At 31.9% G+C, this 19,645-nt stretch overlaps 3 protein-coding genes across 5 annotated transcripts in view; all 3 read right to left on the reverse strand.

The window, feature by feature from the left end:
- LOC114393717 (calcium-transporting ATPase 8, plasma membrane-type-like) overlaps nt 1-856 on the reverse strand; it is a 29,900-nt gene extending 29,044 nt beyond the window's left edge. For both annotated transcript variants that reach the window (XM_028355127.1, XM_028355128.1), the window contains exon 1: nt 703-856. The gene's annotated coding sequence lies outside the window, so the exon portion shown is untranslated. The remainder of the gene's footprint in view (nt 1-702) is intronic.
- Nucleotides 857-7,507: 6,651 nt separating this feature from the next.
- LOC114394078 (nucleolar and coiled-body phosphoprotein 1-like) lies at nt 7,508-12,561 on the reverse strand. The gene is made up of 7 exons (XM_028355640.1): nt 12,217-12,561; nt 11,506-11,570; nt 9,992-10,035; nt 9,135-9,676; nt 8,490-8,582; nt 8,318-8,379; nt 7,508-7,939 (listed from the first exon to the last, which is right to left on the reverse strand). The coding sequence occupies exons 1-7, from the start codon at nt 12,346-12,348 to the stop codon at nt 7,834-7,836; spliced, it is 1,044 nt and encodes a 347-aa protein (XP_028211441.1). The 5' UTR covers nt 12,349-12,561; the 3' UTR covers nt 7,508-7,833.
- A 5,339-nt stretch (nt 12,562-17,900) lies between these two features.
- LOC114392411 lies at nt 17,901-19,427 on the reverse strand. 2 transcript variants are annotated; one of them, XM_028353537.1, is made up of 2 exons: nt 18,986-19,427; nt 17,901-18,467 (listed from the first exon to the last, which is right to left on the reverse strand). In XM_028353537.1, the coding sequence occupies exon 1, from the start codon at nt 19,253-19,255 to the stop codon at nt 19,046-19,048; it is 210 nt and encodes a 69-aa protein (XP_028209338.1). In that variant the 5' UTR covers nt 19,256-19,427; the 3' UTR covers nt 17,901-18,467; nt 18,986-19,045. The 2 variants fall into 2 exon arrangements, with proteins under 2 accessions (XP_028209338.1, XP_028209339.1); XM_028353538.1 differs by lacking the exon at nt 17,901-18,467 and adding an exon at nt 18,676-18,772.
- Nucleotides 19,428-19,645: the final 218 nt, after the last annotated feature.

The raw sequence follows: 19,645 nt of genomic DNA on the forward strand, positions 1-19,645 counted from the left end.
GCAAGGAGACATTCTCAAATTCTTGTCCTTTTTTTGGCTAGAATCTGGGATTTTGTTGCTCAACAGAATTAAGACGCAATAGAGATATGATAAGGTCCAGTTGATAAAGGACCTCTCCTCTAGTCAGTAACATGAGCATAAGCAACTCGATTTCCTTCTCTTTTAGTGAATATTATCTTTCTTAATTGCTATATACAGAGTTTCTTTTTATTCTTTTATCGATTTATTATTTTCCCATCTTAATTCTACCCAATATCGCAAATCATACAATCCTGCAATAGTTTTTTTTTTCCCTTTAAACTGGAAGCACGCCTTTAATAGATAAATTTATGAATAATAATTTAATAATATTTTCTTTAAATTTAAATTTATTTTTAGTCTCTCCTACTGTTGAGTCAGTCCTATCTAACTAACATTCATACTAAAAACATAAATGTGCATATGTTAGCAAATATATATATATATATATATATATATATATATATATATATATATATAACTCAAAGATACTAAAAATTGAAAGTATAGTTTAGTATAATTTAAGATTTGTGGATAAAGAAGAGTTAATTTATGAAAATAGTTATTATAATCATAAAAGCTACTTGTCTTGAGCACTAATGAAGACGGCAAGAAAATCTGCTAGCATGGAAAGAAAAAGTAGAGGCTGAGAATGGAATAGTAAGCGGGCATCATATACTATACCTGAAGTGAAGCAGCAAAAAGGAGAAGGGATGTTAATTGTCAACAGCCACTGATGAAGCCAAAGGCGATAGAATCCACTCCTTTCACCCCAAGTTTAGAATAGAATCAGCGTGTTATAGTTATTACTTACTAGCCAGGAGTAAGGTTTAAGTTTAATTCACGCACTGCACCATTATTGCATTAACTATATAATAGAGACTCAGTGAGGATTGCCACAATTTCGTCATCAGTGCACAGGAAAAAGAGAAATTTCTTGGAAATTCAGTGTTATTTAGTGTGGGGCTGTATCTAGTCTTTTATTATTATTATTATTTTTCCTTACCACGTACAAATGTATAATAACATATTGTTTTTGTTGTAGTACCACGGACTGGAATCGATCTTCATGAACCGACGAACTGGATAGGTAACGAATAAAGATATGTGCGATAATTCGCATTATTTTCATAGATCTATCCGCGTGATCCGTAAGTTTTCCTAGACTCAAAAGAGATCCTCACTTTTGTAGTTTAAACCGAGGAACAGTCAAAGAGAGAAGCATAATGTTGTGTTTGGTTAAGATGATAAAAAAAATATAGATATTTTTATTAAAATAAAGGGTCTATTTTATTAAAATGCTTAAATTATGTTTGGGGTTTTTGTAAAAATTTTAAAATATTAATTTTATTATCTTAAAAAATTTCATACTATTTTGATTCTTGTAAAAATAAAATATATTTTTAATGATCTTGAATGAAAACTTTATAAGATAATTTCTTAACGTGATTAATAAATTTAATTATTTTTTCTCTTTATTTTTTCAAACGCACTCAAAAGATACAAAATTTACTTTTATTTTATCTTTTTTTTCCCTGATCTCACTGGAAAGTACTAGAAAATCATTCACAAAATAATGAAAACTTGTAAATTTTTGGAACATTTAGGCGCAAAAAAATTGTTTTTCATTTTGGAGGATTTTAACCGTCACAGATTATTTAGTTCATTTGTAATCAAATTATATATATAAGTTTGTTAGCCACTTCGGATTATTGTTTAATTTATTTGTAATCAAATTACACTTTAAATTTGTTGGTCACTTAAGGAAATCATGTAATCAAATTTTCCTTGAGAATAAACAAAAATAAGTTTTATTTTTACATAGACCAAATTAATTCAAAAAAATTTATGAGGATGAAATTAATATTTTTTAAATTTTACTAAGACCCAAACATATTTTACCCTTTTTAAAATAAAATATAAAATGTGTGAGACTCATAATTTCTTTTTTGTTTTTCTCTTCCTTCCCTCAACCAAACACATTATAAAAGATATTATCACTTATGTATCTTTAAAGTTTCAAACAAGGGAGAGAGAGAGAGGCCTAGGATAGAACATAGTTTTAAAATTCAGATAGATGTGATTGGTTTGACCATGAATCAGAGAACTTGGATCGAGTTGCACATCAAATCCATCATGTTGTTTATTTGGTGTTATTGGTTTAATCCGACCAATTAGTTCTATGGGTAAATTGTTGACTTGGGTTGATTTGGTTAGATCAAATTATTAATTTTTTAAATGTAAAATTTAATGAAAGTATAAAAAAATATGATACGCTCAAAAATTGAATAATGATTTTAAATTTATTGAGTGGATGAATTTGGCATCAAATTATGATAATTAATTATTAAACTTATAATATAATTAATACACGTATTTATACTTTCTTGCTTTTACTTGAATGTCCGCTTAAGTTAGCTAAAAACTAAAACGAGGAAGTAAACACAGGCAAATTTCTCAAACTAGGTTACTTTTAGAAACTAATTTCTAAAAAGGGCTGTTTTGAAACTTTTTTCAGGGGGGTCCGTTTTTGAAGGGGACTCGCCAGTGGGACTGGCGAGTTGAACACGTGGCGGCGCCTGGTCACGTGACAGGTCCCGCCACTCGTACTGGCGAAATGTTTTTTTTACGAAATTTTTTTTTTTAACTTCAAACGGGTATAACTTTTGATAAGAATGTCCGTTTGAGGCCCATAATATGTCAAAATGCTCGAAATTGAATGAAGAATCCCTTGGCTCCACTGGCGAGTCCACCAGACGCCGCCACGTGTCCAACTCGCCAGCCCCACTGGCGAGTCCCCTTCAAAAACGGACCCCCCCTGAAAAAAGTTTCAAAACAACCCCTTTTTAGAAATTAGTTTCTAAAAGTAACGTAGTTTGAGAAATTTGGCAGCAAACACACACTAAATATCTGGTCTGGTTTGGTTCCCCGTTCACATATAATAGCCAATAGAGTCACCTATAGCACGAAAGCATTCCATCTCTGATCACTCCTTTTCAGTTCTTGGATCAACTCATACATGTTTTTCTTTTCATTGGATGCATGAGCTTTTAAGGACCAAGTACTGTCGTATAGGACACTCCATGAGTCCATGTGATGTGAACCCTGTTAAACTAATCACAAGTAGCTCGTACAACAGAAGAAATTTCTTGGCAATTTCCAAACAGAAGGGCCACTGTCCAATTATTTCTTTGGTTTCTGATTTTTTTTAATACATGAAAATTGAAAGATTTATATTTTTTTTAATCAACTGAATTAGATTCTTTTAATAATTTTTTTATCTTGATATTTTAATTTTAATTTCACCTCTTATCTTTATTGTGTTCCAAATTAATCTCATATCTCTTATATTTTAACAAAAAAAAAATTATCTTAATATTTTAATTTTAATTTCACCTCTTATCTTGATTGTGTTCCAGATTAATTTCATATCTCTTATATTTACAAAGGTTCATTACATTTTGCAAAATCATTAGACTCTTCCATTATTAACGTAGGTGCAAATGCTTACTTGGATTGACCGTTGGGTATTTAGAAAGGTAACCTGTGTTTCATGGTCATATGTCATCAGTTCCAACTTTCAATCTACGGCTGCATTAGCCACAAATAAAGAGGATGGGAAAAAAAATGAAGGAAATAGAAATAAATAAAAAATAGAATGAAATATGAGTGTTTAGTTTTATAAAAATAAAGAACAAATAAGAAGAGAGAAAAAACATGGCATTCTTCTGCTTTAAACCCACAACACAAATCATACTAAGAATATATGCCCTTGTTCATTTTCTCTCATTTTTTTGGGAAAAAAAAGTGTAGGACTTGCACTCTTTTATTTTTATTTCCATCTATTTTTTCTTTATCAAATACTTTGGATTCAAATTTCTCTCACTCACATTCTTAATAAAAATTAATAAATTAATATTTATCGATAAAAAATTTATTCGTGATATTCCTTTTATTTTCATTCTCTCTTCTCCCATTCCCTACATTTGATTCCAACCAAACCAACTCCAAGTTTCCTTTTAGTCTTGAGACTAGGACTTCAACAAGGAACCATCTTATTGCAACCCTGTTTACACGATTACTTTGGTTCAGTCACTAAATAATGGGGCAAAAACTTAGAACGAGCAATATTATTTTTTTTATTTATAAGAATTGAACACAGTATCAATAAATTTACCACACATATATTCTATTAGATCAATTTAGTTAAATTTCTTGATAGAATGAGCAACATCATTTGTAAACAAAAAGCATTTTACAGCTGCTGTCAGTAGATGAACCATCAATAAATGCATTTCACAATAGATGATTTTGATGATAGGAATTTCCAACTCATTCTATTTCACACCAACACAGCCTACATGTTGTAGTTTGCCAAATTGGACAATAGACAGTTATTATTTCGATCAATACTATAAATCGTTGTGAAGATTTTTAAGTTAAAAAATTTATTATTTGAAATTTTGTACAACGTACAAGAACACATGTGGCTGTACATGTACCTCTATAACTCTTAAAACAACTAAATATAATCTATAAACTACACTATAGGTGTACCTTTACGATTCTTATAAACTCATTGTGCAATGTTTTTTTCTAAAGAGACTTGCAGTCTGCATAGTTCCAAACCATATTTTACAGTGCCGATCAGTGTAGCAAGAGTGTTAATTTTCCAATATATATATATATATATATATATATATATATATATATATATATATATATATATATATATATATATATATATATATATATATATATATATATAACTTGGTGATTGAAGAGAAAAGAAAGACCAAGAGATTTTGAATTCAAATTTCTCTCATTAATCAAAACTAACAACTAATATTTATCAATAAAATATATTTTTATATTTTTATTGTTAGAATTTCATATAATAATTTTTGTGACCGATTCAACAATAAAAAATTCCTTTCCAAAAACTCGAAAAATCCATGCACATGTAGAATAGGATGATACTAAAGCACAAAAACATTATCCTTATGCAGATAAGTAAAGAAAGGTGCATATAATATTGTTATTAGTTATGCGACAAATTAAATACGGGCGCGCATGGTTACTTAAGTGTTTATTTTTTTAATATGTTTTTTAATTAAAATAAAAATGTTTCTCTGTAATTTATTTAATAAGAACTAATATTAATATAATAGTCCTTAAATTAGAGAATCTGATTCTAATTGAAAAATAATATAAAAACACTTAAAGTGTTATGTTTTTTTCTTTACTCGTGTATGCTTAGTTTGCTGATCAATTGCTTCTGAAATCGATCGTGTGACTTTAGTAGTTGTTTGCTGCGGAAGGCATGTAGCCAGTAAACAACCCTCATTTGTAGTCATTGATGAGTATATATAATAATAAGTTACTAACTATATTCCATATTAATTCTAAGAAGAAGATTTCTTCCACTGAAAATTCGCGTTAATTTGACAATTGTGACTCCTGAAAGTCATTGATATTGATGTATACACACGCATATGCATGCATTGATATTCCAAGTATTCTCCGTCTGAATTCTTTAGCACTTTCTAATTTGAGTCTAGGAGATATCTTGAAGAGTGGAGCAATATAGCGCATTCCCATTAAAGTGCGTAGAAAATGTTAAAACATTCCTCCAATTTTCCATGAACAAGACCAAAGCTACTGGACACAAACATGTTTAGTTCTTTTCCAACTCTTCTTTATATATATATACATAAGTCTTTTTCCAATTTTACAGTTTAGTAACTTTTTATATAAAAATGTAGCTTTTAACCTAGTCCAATTATTATAAAATAATGTGTATAACATCCGACAGATTGTTAGGGAGGGGGGGGGGGGGAGGAGGGTTGTATTTTACACTTCTTTTCTCAAGCATTATTTCCACACCGACACCATCATTAGGTAATGTTTAGCTTTTTTTTTCTCCTTAGTAATTCTCATATAAATTACATACAAGACTCGAATTCAATATTATTAACTAAGCTGAAATAGCTGCATATAAGTTAATTAACTTGGTCGTAGTTTTCATCCGTACTAATTTTTTAGGTAACGTATGATAAGAAAGAAACAACCACAAAAGTATACAGAAGATATCTATTAAAAATGTAAACATATATGCCATATAATTTGAAAGACCTGTATATACACGACCAATATTAAGTCAACCGCATTCCTATAATTGAGTTTTTTTCCAAAGCGAAAGATCTAGTTTTTAACACTTTTCAATCCACTTTTATTTTCTCCTTTTTCTTTTCCACAACCCTCATTTGGAGTGCAACACATTGTAAGAAATAGACCTGTAAATAGAAAACTGACATCATGAATCATAAAAACTTCGTACTCCATTGCCCAGAGGCTCTTCGCTATGCGAAGGTATGGGGGAGGGATGTTGTACGCAGCCTTACCCTTGCATATGCAAAGAGGCTGTTTCCGGATTCGAATCCATACACGTGAAAATGAGAAGAAAGTTGTTCTGAGTCCTTTTTATTTGACTATTTTGTAGGTTCTTACTACCATATCATCCCACCACAAATGCGAAATCCAACCATTCTTATCAAACATACGTAATTTAATAAATAAAAAGAGCACACGCATTTCACCCAAAGTCTTAAATGCTAGTAGCCTAGTAACAGTGCCTGAAACAATTTAAATTAGAATATGGACATATTTAGCTGTTCTGCAGACTATTTATCAGTAGTAATTTGATGTTGGATTAGATAATTGAAAATTTTCTGATCAACCACCACTAAATCTTGACTTATTTGATTTTCAAGAAGTGTTATAGCCTCATAAGTCATAAGCAATCTAAATTCTGATTTCCTTGTCAAATCTAAAAATATGTCACAAATCTGTCTTACAATCTCACCTCTCTATAGTGCCGAAATTTGTGCCATTACAAATGTATCCTCATTTAGTTTCCGTAAATGCAATACTAGCTAGCAACTCTACCATGTAACTAACACAGTTATAAAACCCCTAAAAATTAAATATTAAGTTATAATTTAAAAACAAAAAACAAACAAACTTGGTCATACATATTTTTGCCGCTTCACTGCTAGTTTGGAACCCGTCCCCTCATAATTTTGCAAAGTTGCTTCGGTCACATTAGTTATAATCTAATTCCAAATCAACATTAATCAAACACGAACCACAAATCATTAAAAAAATTAGCCTACCCCATTCCCCAGAAGCTCCTCACTAGAAAGAAGATCATTGTACACAATCTTACCTGAAATATGTAAAGAGACTTAGCAAATTCAAACCCATAACCAACCAGTTGCCAATGCATAACTTTACCGTTATGTCACAACTCGCATTCACATTAACATACCACTTTGCAATCAATTTCTTTCAGCTTCCAATTTCATCACTCAGGTTTTAGATTTTATAAAAGTAAATTAATAAATATGTATTGAGTCCTGAAGGAGCCAATAGTGACGAAGCAAAAAAAAATTAAATTGAAAACCAATTACAGATCTCGTTCATCATCGGCAGCAATTACTGAAATTTCACGGCCTTAAAATTAAAACTGCATGGTATATAGTATCACAAATTCAGACAGAAAGGTGTCTTCATTTTGCCAGCTACAAAAATTCTCGTTCCTTTGGGAACGGACAGCAAAAATCACAAAGAAAACATACAGGTGAAAGTCAACTTGTTTACCAGAACCTAGCAATGTCTTTTGGATGTAACATTCTCCCCCATCACAAATTTCATATCCGCAGCATGATTCGCTTTGTGTCTGATGGTAACGAAATAAGGACAACAATAGTACAATACTGCGCAGTCCCCCACAAAATAAAACAATATCGTCAATCAGTCCTCATCAGAATAATTAAACTTTACTGAGTGGGATTGTAAATCAATCTGTCCTCCCCGGTAGCTTCCACGTTTCTTCTTAGTCTTCTCATGACGAAAACCCCTGTATCAGAAAAAAGTTCCATGTCAATAATAAAAAATATCAGAAAGAAAAGACGATCATGGAATGTGTATATCAAAGAAATTGTGCGTAAAATCACGAGTCTGTATTTTAAGCAATTTATATTGAGTGACAGCTCTAATTATACACAATGCATAACATGAAGATCTAAGTTAAGCTAACTTCTGAATTTCCCATTAAACAACAGATTTTCCCTCGAAAGACTCACTAAAAAATTAAACTAACGCAGCCAGTGTGAATAATTAATTGCCTTTCCATATAAAGGCTAAACTTGCAAGCCAAAGTCACTACCCACATCACATTAAAAAGTGCAAATATTGTAAAGCAGAATTACTCCACTACCCATATGAAATCACAGACCTTCCTCTAACTTGATCGAGAATTTCTGCTGCTTTAGCACCATAACCATTCTCGGCACCATCCTGCAGACAGATACGCCAATACAAATTTATTGGAGAATGCAACAAGGACAAAATTTACAGCATTAAATGCATTAAAAAAGAAATGGTGAAAAACTAAAAACTTATCACACCTTTGCCCAATAAGAGTTATCCTGAAGCCTCTCATCAGCAAATTGTATCTTGTCAACTTGTACTCGCTGAAATGCTGCATTAACTGGTTTTTTCTGCAATTACAGTTGTCACAAACATGAATTCCACTATGAATCTTAGCTTCATCAGTGAAATTGGAATTTTAGATTCATATCACCATAAAACCAAAATTGTAGAATAATAATCACAGATAAAGAATGAGAAAAGACATAAAATTAAGCAGCAGTGCAAACATCCAAAAAAGGACAAACCAATGGTAGATATGGGAGAAGTAACAAACTATGGACATTGGGACAAACATTAGGAATTTATGATGTTAAACTTTCATTAAAAGGTACACCCGAAACACTATAACCTGGAACAATACCATTGTTTTAGACTCAAATCAAGTATTCGTAGCATTGGCTGATGCTATAGTTCATTATTAACAACATATATATACTCAAAAGTAATGATAAAGGCTAACAAACTCAAACCAATACAATGGCAGAGACCAGTGTGCAAAAAAAAAAGTTTATTATATCTTTAATGAGAGAAAAATAAGCATGAAGCTCAATTCCAGACTCCAGAGTGCTTATCTATTAGCAAGTTATATATTCAGAGAATAACCATTAGTTACGACATACCTCAACTGATCCCTTTTGTTGTTTCTTCTGAGAACTCTGTACAGAAGATTTCTCTCCAGCCTTCTCAAGGTTCCCATTGGTTTGCTCCTCAGATTCATTCAAATTTTCTATTTTTCTGCGTTTGGTTTCTTCATCTGCCTTTATATCTGCAACTTGTTGACCATTTTCTTCAGAAATCGATCTTTTTCTTTTCTTAGAATCTTTCTTCTCCTCATGTGTAATTTCTTTGTTTGCTTCAATATTCTCTTCCTTTGAAACAGTTTCATTGGGATCTCCAATCTGCTCTATTGCATCACCTTCATCACTTCGATTGTCCTTCTTTTTCATTTTAGACTTGGATTTTTTCTCTGTCTCAGAACCATTAATAACTTTGGCATCTGTAGAAACATCATCCTTTTCTTTATTTTCTTTAGCAGTAGCTACTGACTCTAATTGATCATCTTCCACATTAGTGGCAAGAGATTCAGAAACTAACTTGCTTTTCTTTTTCTTCTTTTCCTTGGATTTACCCTCTTCTTTGTTTTTGCTGTTGACACCTGCAACTAGCAGGAAGTAGAAGAGCCAATATGAAGATTCAATTTCCAGGGTTTAGGAAGTAACATAATGAGATAAGCAAGCAAGTAAAGTTGTCATGACAAGAAAAAAATGATCCAGAGCACAAGGCCCTCGTGTGGTTAAGTCAGGGAGGGTAGATGTACATAATCTTGCACTCACAAGCAAAGAGACCATTTCCAAGATTTACCATCATACCTTGCCATTTCCAAAATCATTGCCTTGCAACGTAGACGTCACAGGGCAACAGTTAAGGAAGTCACAATGACAAAGAAAAGAAGATTTTTCATGGAACTAAAGCATACCTTGCTCATTCTGATCATTAAGATTTGACTTGGCATCTTTGCCACTGAAAAGAGAGGAGGGAAAAACAAGGAAAGGCTCAATCAACGTATGAACAAGACAGAAATTACGCTTAAATAAATAGGCAAAACATCATTCATGCACGGAGAGCAGTGTTGTCAAATAGCGTCTATCACAGTGCTATCACACTATAGTGTAGCGGGCTTTGGGAAAAATGCAATCGCGATGGCGTCGCATTGTGACTCCGCGAAAATTGCGATTGCCGGTGCCTTACATGTCGCGGCTGTTGCGTCGTCGGTTTCCGACAAGATGGAATCCGGAGAGAAACTGCATCGACAGCAACAACACGATTGGTGTTCATCGTTCTGAAAGAGGAAACCGGGTCAGTGCAGATTGCAGTTGTTTTGGGCTTGCAGAATGCAGACAAGGTCTTCAGCTTTGTTAAAAGTTAAAACTCACGTGCAGTGGTCACTCGTCACGCGGGTTTTTAAAAGTTTACTCTATTGGTTTTTAAAACATCAAAGTAAAATTTCATATTTTTACTCTAGTCTTTAAACTTTTTACTTATGGACTTGGACGCAACAGTAGCATTTTAACTTCTACAATTCTACTTCATGTAAGTTTTTTCCAGAACACTCTAGAACCTCTCATTTTCTCTGATTCTTAGTCACCACGTAAACCCTTCTTCCTCCAGCCTTCTTCTTCGTCCAGTGCCTCTGTTTTTTACAGCTAAGGTAACAACTTTTTTTTCTTTCTTTTGTTTAATAGTCCCCCTTCTTCGTCCATGTCATCTATCTTATACCCAACCTTCTTATTATTCTGATTTTTTTTAAAATCACAGTATGGCAGAGGAGAATGAACATATTTTGTCTTGAACAATTTAACTTTTGAGATAGTATTATGTTAATGTTTGTCCAGCTTTTTTTTTTTACATATTTAATTGTTATATCTATTCTATTTCAACCACTATGCAGCTTCCGCTATTTTGGCCGCGACGCTATCCGCTATATTCTATAGCGGATTTTCATCTTTTCACGATTTTCCACGATCCGCTATTGACAACACTGACAGAGAGTAATTGGTGCTGCAGAAATTAGAAAAGCTACACTGCCTCTTCATTATTTGTTCAATCTTTCTAATTAAGAATTACTACTTTTGTTGATACATGGATTCACAGGCATTCAGGAAACATCTGACAAGGGCCAGCTATACAGTGTTCATTTGCATAGAATTAGGAAAAGTTTTGCATTGTATGCATAGAGAAAATAATAAGTAAATCAACAGTTCATAAATTGCAATCCTTTTTAAGAATGTTCAAATCATAGTTAAAATATGCTTTCACAAGAGCACCTACTATGGGTGAATATCAATAAAGACATCTCTTTTATTTATATTTCTGGTCCAAGAAAAAAAAATATCATCATGACATTATGAAACTATTTCTCCGTGTCATGATCTTGACAATGTGAAGTAAATGACTACTTGACAATGCAAAGCTAATGTATTTAGTCTTTACCATATTTCAAAATACTTGAGGCACATTTCTTCCAGATCAACTGGGGATCCCTTCAAATCATTTTTCTGCATCACAAGCAGGAGCAACAATGTAAAACAACAGAAGAAAGATCCAGTCACATTTGTTACTCAACAGTGATAAGGAAAACATAAACATAGGACTTCAAGGAATTCTAGTCAAAATACGACAGCACGGCATACTTCTTTTACTCTTTTAAGGTCACATTTGAATAAATTTTTCCATAAGCACTTATAGAAAAAGAAAATAAGATAATAAAATGAATTGAGTTTTTCCCATAAGCTAAAATCAGCTTATGCACTTAACTTTGATAAAATTCCTTGATGTCCTATGTTTTATGTCGTCCTTATCCAGACAGAGCATATGAATGTACTTAATAATTTCTGAGGGCAAACTTATAATCCAAGAAAGAAGCTTTTCTTCTCAAATGGTTCAAAAAAACAAAACAAGGGACTTTCCTCATCCTATTCATTCCAAATTATTTTATGAATCAAAATCACGTTGTACGAGCTGAAAACAAGCATGGATCAATAAACATTATACCGTTAATCAAAAAATGCAAGGAAAAGCATTGTCTAACGTTACATTCCTATTGTCCAATACTAATATTAATATTAACATCAAACTAAAAGTTTATCAAGCATAGGAATAAGGTTTCACAAAATCAAGTTTGAACTCAGCTATATAACTGACCTCGAATTGCGCTTCAGAGCGAAACTTTTTTAGGGTTTTGGAGAAGCCACTGTGTTTAAAGTAACGGGCAATGGATTGGTGAAGAAGAACTTTGTGTTCCGAGTTGAAAGTTCCATTGTCAGTGTGCTTCATTGTCTGGTTGCTTAACTAAACTTGGCGAGAAGTGAAAGCGAAGAGGGTAGAGATTCTTCCTTTGTTACTCGGTGGGGTTGCAGGCATGCGAAAACGGATCCTCCGACTCCGTTCTCCGTGTGAAGTGTGAACCACCGCGCTGCAACTGCCACACAACTTTAGAAGAAGGGTTCAATTAGGGTTTTATCAACACCCTTTCCCTGCAAAGTGCTAACGGGCCAAGAAAACCATATATAATTACATTTCTGACATTACTGTATAAAATTAAATAATATGCGTATCCACGCGTTAGTAATTTAGTAAATAATTATAAGAATACTTAAAAAATACTGTATATGATAAGGTAAAACAATTACAGAATAGTAAATTAAATATATAATACTACAAAAGACAAAATTTAAACTAATACAAGTATTTACCTGTACATACTAATTAATTTTTTATATAAAAATTTAATTTATTTGTGACAAATTTTATTTCATGTTATAAATATACTAACGCATTTGTTAACATTTTTCATAACGTAAATAGTTAGTTCAATAAAAATTGAAATTTAATGTGAATTTTTATTTCTATGAATTCTACACAAAGATATTGTTATTATAATTTAAAAATCAATATATGCTTATGTAAAAATTTCATTTGTATGTGATTATAAATCTCAGTTTTGTTGACATTAACACATAATATAGATATCAATGTAATTTATGTAAAATTTATATATGCATATGAAATATCTATTTATTTTTATAATTTTTTAACTGTGTTTATTTTTATAATTGAAAATTTAATATTAACACATTTACATACAAAGTACCCAAAAACTATTTTTTAATTAAATTATTAGCACTCGTGTTAAAAATTCAAATCCTGTATCTAATATAAATATTTCATTCTCATAAATGGATATTTTGAAAATTCAAACTCCAACGTATGAATATTGATGATAGATGCATATTATGCAATAATCATTTCGAGACCTTGTTTCATGCCCTGCGTGATTGCAAGTGAGCAAAACAGGTTTAGTGTCATTTTAATATGCGTGAACATTCAAATTTCTCCCAAAATGATGTTCATGATTGGTTGAGTATGAACTTACGAAACACCATATGTACTCATAGTTAACATTGAAATTTTATTTTTGGTGTTGTTTTAGACAAAATTTGGTGATGAATGAGATGGTTTTTCGGCAAAAATGGATAACCACAAAAGGGATTGATGCTAATGTTAGGGTTCTACTTCATGATATTCTGAGAAGAAAGGAAGTACAAAATTTGATTCTGAATGATGAGACCATGACTGATCGTGATAAATCAAGAAAGTGGAAGAAGCCTAGTCAGGGATTCTTTAAACCTAATTGTTATGGATCATATCTCCAAGGTGCAGCGGTTGAGTCTTGTGGAGCTATCAATTTCAACTCTGACAGCATTTTCATTCAAACTTTTTCAATAAGACTTGGTTATTGTTCCATATTAGAAGTTGAGTTATGGGCCATTTTTTATGGATTGACAATACCAGCCAGTTCAAGAAACCTTCTAAATGAGATTCTCAAAATGAAGGGGCAATTCCAATAATGTTATTATAAACACGTTATTGGAGAAGCCAACATGTTGGTTGACTCCTTTTCAAAGCACGATTTATCTTTAACTTATGATTCTTGTTTTTTTTAGTGTTATTCTTGAGTATTAATCCATTGGTGTCTTAGACTCTTTGCCGAGACAATTAAAAAAAAAACTCTTTTGTTGCAATTTTTAGAAGAAGAAAAAAAACACTTTTGTTGTAACTATCATTCAATGATTTTGATCCCTTCATCCAAATTAATGTGTTGAAGATTAAATAATTAACGTTCAACATTATAATGCATGTGTTTTCAATAATAATTATTTGAAAAAATGAATATTATTTCCAACACAATGGTGGTATTGGACCTTATTCATTAACCTCCAGTAACCTTATATCCCATCACCCATTCTAACCATGAAGCTGCATCCTCCTTCTTGCTATTTAACCTCTTTTCTCCACCCACCACAAATTCATCATGATTCCTCTCCCTTTTTCCTCACGCAAATTATTCTACCAGAATATTTCAGAACATCCGAATTTCAATTCCAAACCCCCTTACCCCTCCCTTGTGGACCATATCTCTCGCCCTCCTCACCCTTGTCGTTGGCCAACACCCCCATTACCGCCCCCCACGCCACATCATTTTGCCTTCTCCTCCATATTCTCACTCGTGCCAAACTCTTCCCTTAAGCTTGCTCCCACCTCAACAAACTCATATCCCAATTACATCAACAACTTATGCTCCTTATTTGTTTGCAACGACGTTGTTTCCATTTAGCATGAATGCAATTTTCTCTCACCGTATTTGGCATGCTCCTCAAGGCCTTTGCAGAACACGACATAATGTGCCACACACTCCACGTGTTTGGCAAAATGGCTCGCCTCAACAAGGCCCTTAACTTGCAGCCTTGTAATTCCTTGCTTGCGAAGATGATCCACATCGGCGAAGAAGGCATTGCATTGATGGATTTTGAGCATATTGTTCAAATGGGGATCGTGCTTGGTGTTTACATGATTAGTGTAACGCTCCTAAAGAATAACATTAGAATGAGAGATTCATAGATTGTTCAAGTATAAGACTGTTGATGATAACTTAAAAGAATTATTTGGCTGAGGTATACATATTTAATTTAATGAATAAATCATTTTTAAATACCTCTTAATGAATCCAACAATAGTTGATTATGGGGATGATGGTCATAAATCACTCTTTGACGGTTCACCTAGTGAGTGTGATGATGGAGTCGTCACTATAAGATATGGACTAATCTTTACGTGACACTCACGAAATAAGGCATATGTGCAAGGTCGTATAACTCAACCATTGATTAAAACTCAACCAAACACCTACATTGTATTGTGTTCTAAAGTCTGATTAAAGAAAATGTAGTTCAAGATAATCAAATCACTGCATTTTCCTCATGTGGAAGTTCATATGCATTAGGTATAAGGTTCAAACCTAGAAGATTCCTTGTACTCACAATGCAATATATTATGCTCCACTAAAAATGTTTTTATTATATTATTTTATTATTTTATATTTTTAATTAGTGGGGGATTGTTAGAAAATATTTTTCTATAATTTAAAATTTAAAGTAAATATATTCTCTTATCTATTTAGTGGTTTTTTTTTACTTATATATAGTTTTTTCTTGCTAAAAAAATAAGGAGAAGGTAAAGGCATATAACTAAATAATATTTTTCTATTTCTTCTTTTTATAAAATTATATTATATTACTATAACTATATGTCTTGGAACATAATGTTCTTTGGTTTAGAATCTTTTCGCTGCACTCAACTGTATTATCATGTTATCGTATCTTGGAAGATAAACGAATACATGTTAATTGTGCAATAAGAGTATTTTCTATATGAGGATAATGCATAACGTGCTTCAATACAGATTTTTTCTAAACTCTTCTTTATAATTATATTTACTTTTTTATTAAATATTGTTATAAAAAATATTTATATATTAATTATATTTGAAATAATTTCACTCCTATGTTTATAATTTTGGTTTCCTAATTATTTTTTTCTAACAACACACACAAAATGCACTAGACACTAACCTAACACCACACAGTGCCACCGGCCACATTGATCAATTTAATTTCTCGCAACCAAATCCCTAATAGGCGGGCCACACTCAATTTGTACTCAGTCCAAATTCTCAACACTTTCTTATACGGTGCTCAAGTCGTGTACAAATCTACTTACTTCTTGCATAACTTAACAATGTATGTATGCCATTCTTGATGCTTAATAACTAACATTTTTTTTTATATATAAACTACGTGTATTTTTTCACGCAAGACATATCTATTGATTCATGCTAAATAACGAGTTTGAGTCATTCATTTATTTCACTAATGTTATATAAATGCTCTTTTTTCTTTAATTCGACAATTTAAAATAATCACACTTTATTAAGGAGTGTATTTTTTGTATTTTATATCGGTATAGGGATAATTACGGAGTTGGCATTGCATTCAAATCGAGTTTTGAAGGGAATAGTAATGAGTATAGACATCAATACAGAAGAAACTTGGTACTCATCGTTCTCGTTAAAAATATATTTATACAAAATAATAAAAATTACATGAGACGACAAAGCTGCATATATGGCAACCAACCCATTCTCATTTGTTTTTTTCCGTTGTCTTCCTTTCAGTTCTTCTCCCTCCCCCAATACACACTCCTACGTATATTTTCTGTTGTGTATGTATAATGTATACTGCCATTCGTGATTTTGTATAAGTAGTATAGTGTATAAACCTTATTAAATTAGTTTGGCTGTGGTCCCTGTATCAGAATAATGAAATGCAACATTTTATCAAAAACAAGTGATGAAACGCAACACTAGTTTCATAATTGGCTATAGGATCTTAGCAATTATGAATTATGATGGTATGATTTTAGTTTCTAAGTTTTAATTGTGATCAGTTAATATTTAATGAAATTATTTGATGCGAAAAATTTGACACAAAATGACAGTGAGTAAATAGTAATGCATAAGCTAAAAAACATAAAATATTTGTATTTTGACTGCAAAAAGTGTTCTCACTGTCCTAACTTAATTGTCGCGTTAGATTATATTTGTGAGTAAATTATTATTTTTATGTCTGATGAAAAAAAACAAGTGTTTTTTTTATTCTGAGCAAATTAATAACTTTAATATTGAATGAATCAACGTGAAGAGACATTGGTGTAAATGAAAGAAAACTTGAGAAATTACCTCATTGGCACAACTAAAACCTAAGAAACTAAAATCGCAATAACAAAATAAAAGTGCTATTGAGCAGTTGAGCTAGCCTTCATAATTTTAAATTTTCACGCCAACGTTTTTTTATTATTGTAACATTTATTGCATAATCTTCTTTTATATTCTCCACCTTCCTTTAGGGACGTATACACTTGTCGCAGTGTCAAAGGGTCATTTTTACTAGTCATGGAGAACACAACAAACAAGCATATGGATTAACCAGTGCAAGAATGTTTTTATTTAATTAATAGTCTCGAATTCAAATCATAAATATATCATTACGTTAAATATTCAATTTTTTATTATTTATAATAATTTATCCTACTTAAATTGCTTCTCATAAAATACCGGTTGTTTATATAAAAAAAAAAAAAACTACGGGCAACGTCTCAATTAATTTAAGAAGTGACGAAATTTAAATATAATATTATAAATAATATTTCGTATATTTTAACTACTTAAAATATTTTTCAAATTATTTATTTAATAAAAATTGAAAATAAAATATAATACGAATTATTAATAAAACTTTTTTAATTAAAATAAACCTCACAAACACGTATAATATCGCACATAAATTTTATCTTTAAATATTACGGACTGAATGACAATAACATCTAAAGTTACTTTGATTAATGTTCCTAAGTGCTTTTCAAATTTCTATTCATTTCCATATATTAATCGTGCTTAGGTGGACAAAGGCTTTATGTGATGGGAACAAGGATAAGAATAGCTAAGCAGAATAGATACATCATATATTACATATCATTCTACAAAAGCAAAATTTAAAAAATAAATGGTCGTGGCATTTTTGTGCTTCATTATTATATAAGTCCAAACTCCTATCTGTTATCCAAAAGGCTGTCTCCAGAATCAGAATAGTCAGTTTCAGAAAATGGATGTGGTTGTGGACTTGTGGTACAATCACCCCCACATAATACATTTTTTTAATGATAAAACTATATTTTCCTCAAAATTAAAAATAAAAATCAAACCTCCTGATGAACAACTTATGCAGGAGACTCCGTGACAGAGTCACTTTCACAAGGATTGGTTAATCAAAAAATAAATTAAAAAAACGACAAAAACCGTAAAATAAGAAAATGAAAAGAAGTGAAAAACCAGGGGAGGCTCTATGCGATTCAAAGCCTTCAACATTTTGGATACAGATCAATAAAGTCTCTCCGAATCAGCAACTGAAAAAGCTTTGATTTCAAACTGAACCATAATTGAAGCTTCAGACAAAACGCCATCTCAAAAGTGCTGAACTGGGACCTATGGATTTGATTAACTGTTACACAGACAGCCCAGAATTACAAATAAGAAAGAAATTATACATGAAAAAAATAAATACCCATAACTAATCAACAATCTAATACTCATTATGCTGGTTGACAAACTACCCCACTATGGTTCAATCCTTCAAGGGATATCCTTTTTTTCTTAAGGAAAAAAGAAACCCATAAAGATTGAAACTTTTGCTCTGGTTCATGTTCTTCTTTGGTTCGAGTCATAGTTGCACATTAAATGTGAAATTTCTTTCAACAAAATTGTAGTCTTGATTCGCCATGTCTTAAAGACTAATCCTTTCCCTTTCTGGTGCAAAACAAAGAGAGAGAGAGAAATGTTGAAAAAAGAAAAGAAAAGAAAATCCAGTGTATTTCATCTCCAATTGATTCAATGACCAAATCATGACATAGCATCATCTCAATTACCACCAAATCCTCGACCAAACTCACAAGTTAAAAAGGAAAAAAAAAAGAAAAAAAAGGAGACAAAATGAAGAGCACCTAGACTTAGTATATTTACCAGAAAGTCCCTGTTGTAATTAAGCATAGGAATTGGAGATTTGAGGATTTGGGGTGGGTTTCAGTAATCCATATACAACTCTAAACGCCTAGCGCAGTGGGTACAAAAGTACTTTCTCTTGATCTTGAAGCAGAGGGGCAAGAAGCAAAGCCTGGACTGGATCTCAACATCCATGGCTTCAACTTTGGCTCCACAGTAGGGACACGACCCAGGGGCTTGTTGCCTTCCAAGTTCCTTCTCTTCCTCGTCGCACACGTACACGAACCACATTTTTCTCCTGCAAACAACAGCAACTTGAAACTTCGCTAGGCCAAGTTGGACTTTACCACCACACAGCTTTGTGCTCTGTGCTTAATTGCTTGTGGGACAGCGCAAAGAGAACAAACAACCTAGTCCTAATCTCGAATTTGTAAAAGTTGAGTGTGTATCGTTGTGCAGCTGGGTCGGTCCTATTTATAGAGAAACGGCCAAGGTTGTTGTTGCCTTGCGGGTACTATGGTAAATCAATATAATGCATGGCTTGTTTAACACTTTAACTTGTAATTAATATACTATATACTATCGTCTAATCGTATCGTATCTTCCATAATGCTTTTTTAATTCTGTTGGCAGTTATCTGTATAATATTTTAATCGTGTATGTATTTTCAGTATGTATAAA

This window comes from Glycine soja, chromosome 17 (assembly GCF_004193775.1).
Source record: "Glycine soja cultivar W05 chromosome 17, ASM419377v2, whole genome shotgun sequence".
Lineage (NCBI taxonomy): Eukaryota > Viridiplantae > Streptophyta > Magnoliopsida > Fabales > Fabaceae > Glycine > Glycine soja.

Coding starts and splice junctions, on each gene's coding strand:
- LOC114394078 (XM_028355640.1), bottom strand. CDS start 12,348: ATGAAGCACACTGACAATGGAACTTTCAACTCGGAACACAAAGTTCTT. Junction 10,036..11,505: donor CTCAAGTATTTTGAAATATG/GTAAAGACTAAA, acceptor CTCTCTTTTCAG/TGGCAAAGATGCCAAGTCAA. Junction 8,583..9,134: donor AACAAAAGGGATCAGTTGAG/GTATGTCGTAAC, acceptor CTGTAATTGCAG/AAAAAACCAGTTAATGCAGC.
- LOC114392411 (XM_028353537.1), bottom strand. CDS start 19,255: ATGTGGTTCGTGTACGTGTGCGACGAGGAAGAGAAGGAACTTGGAAGG.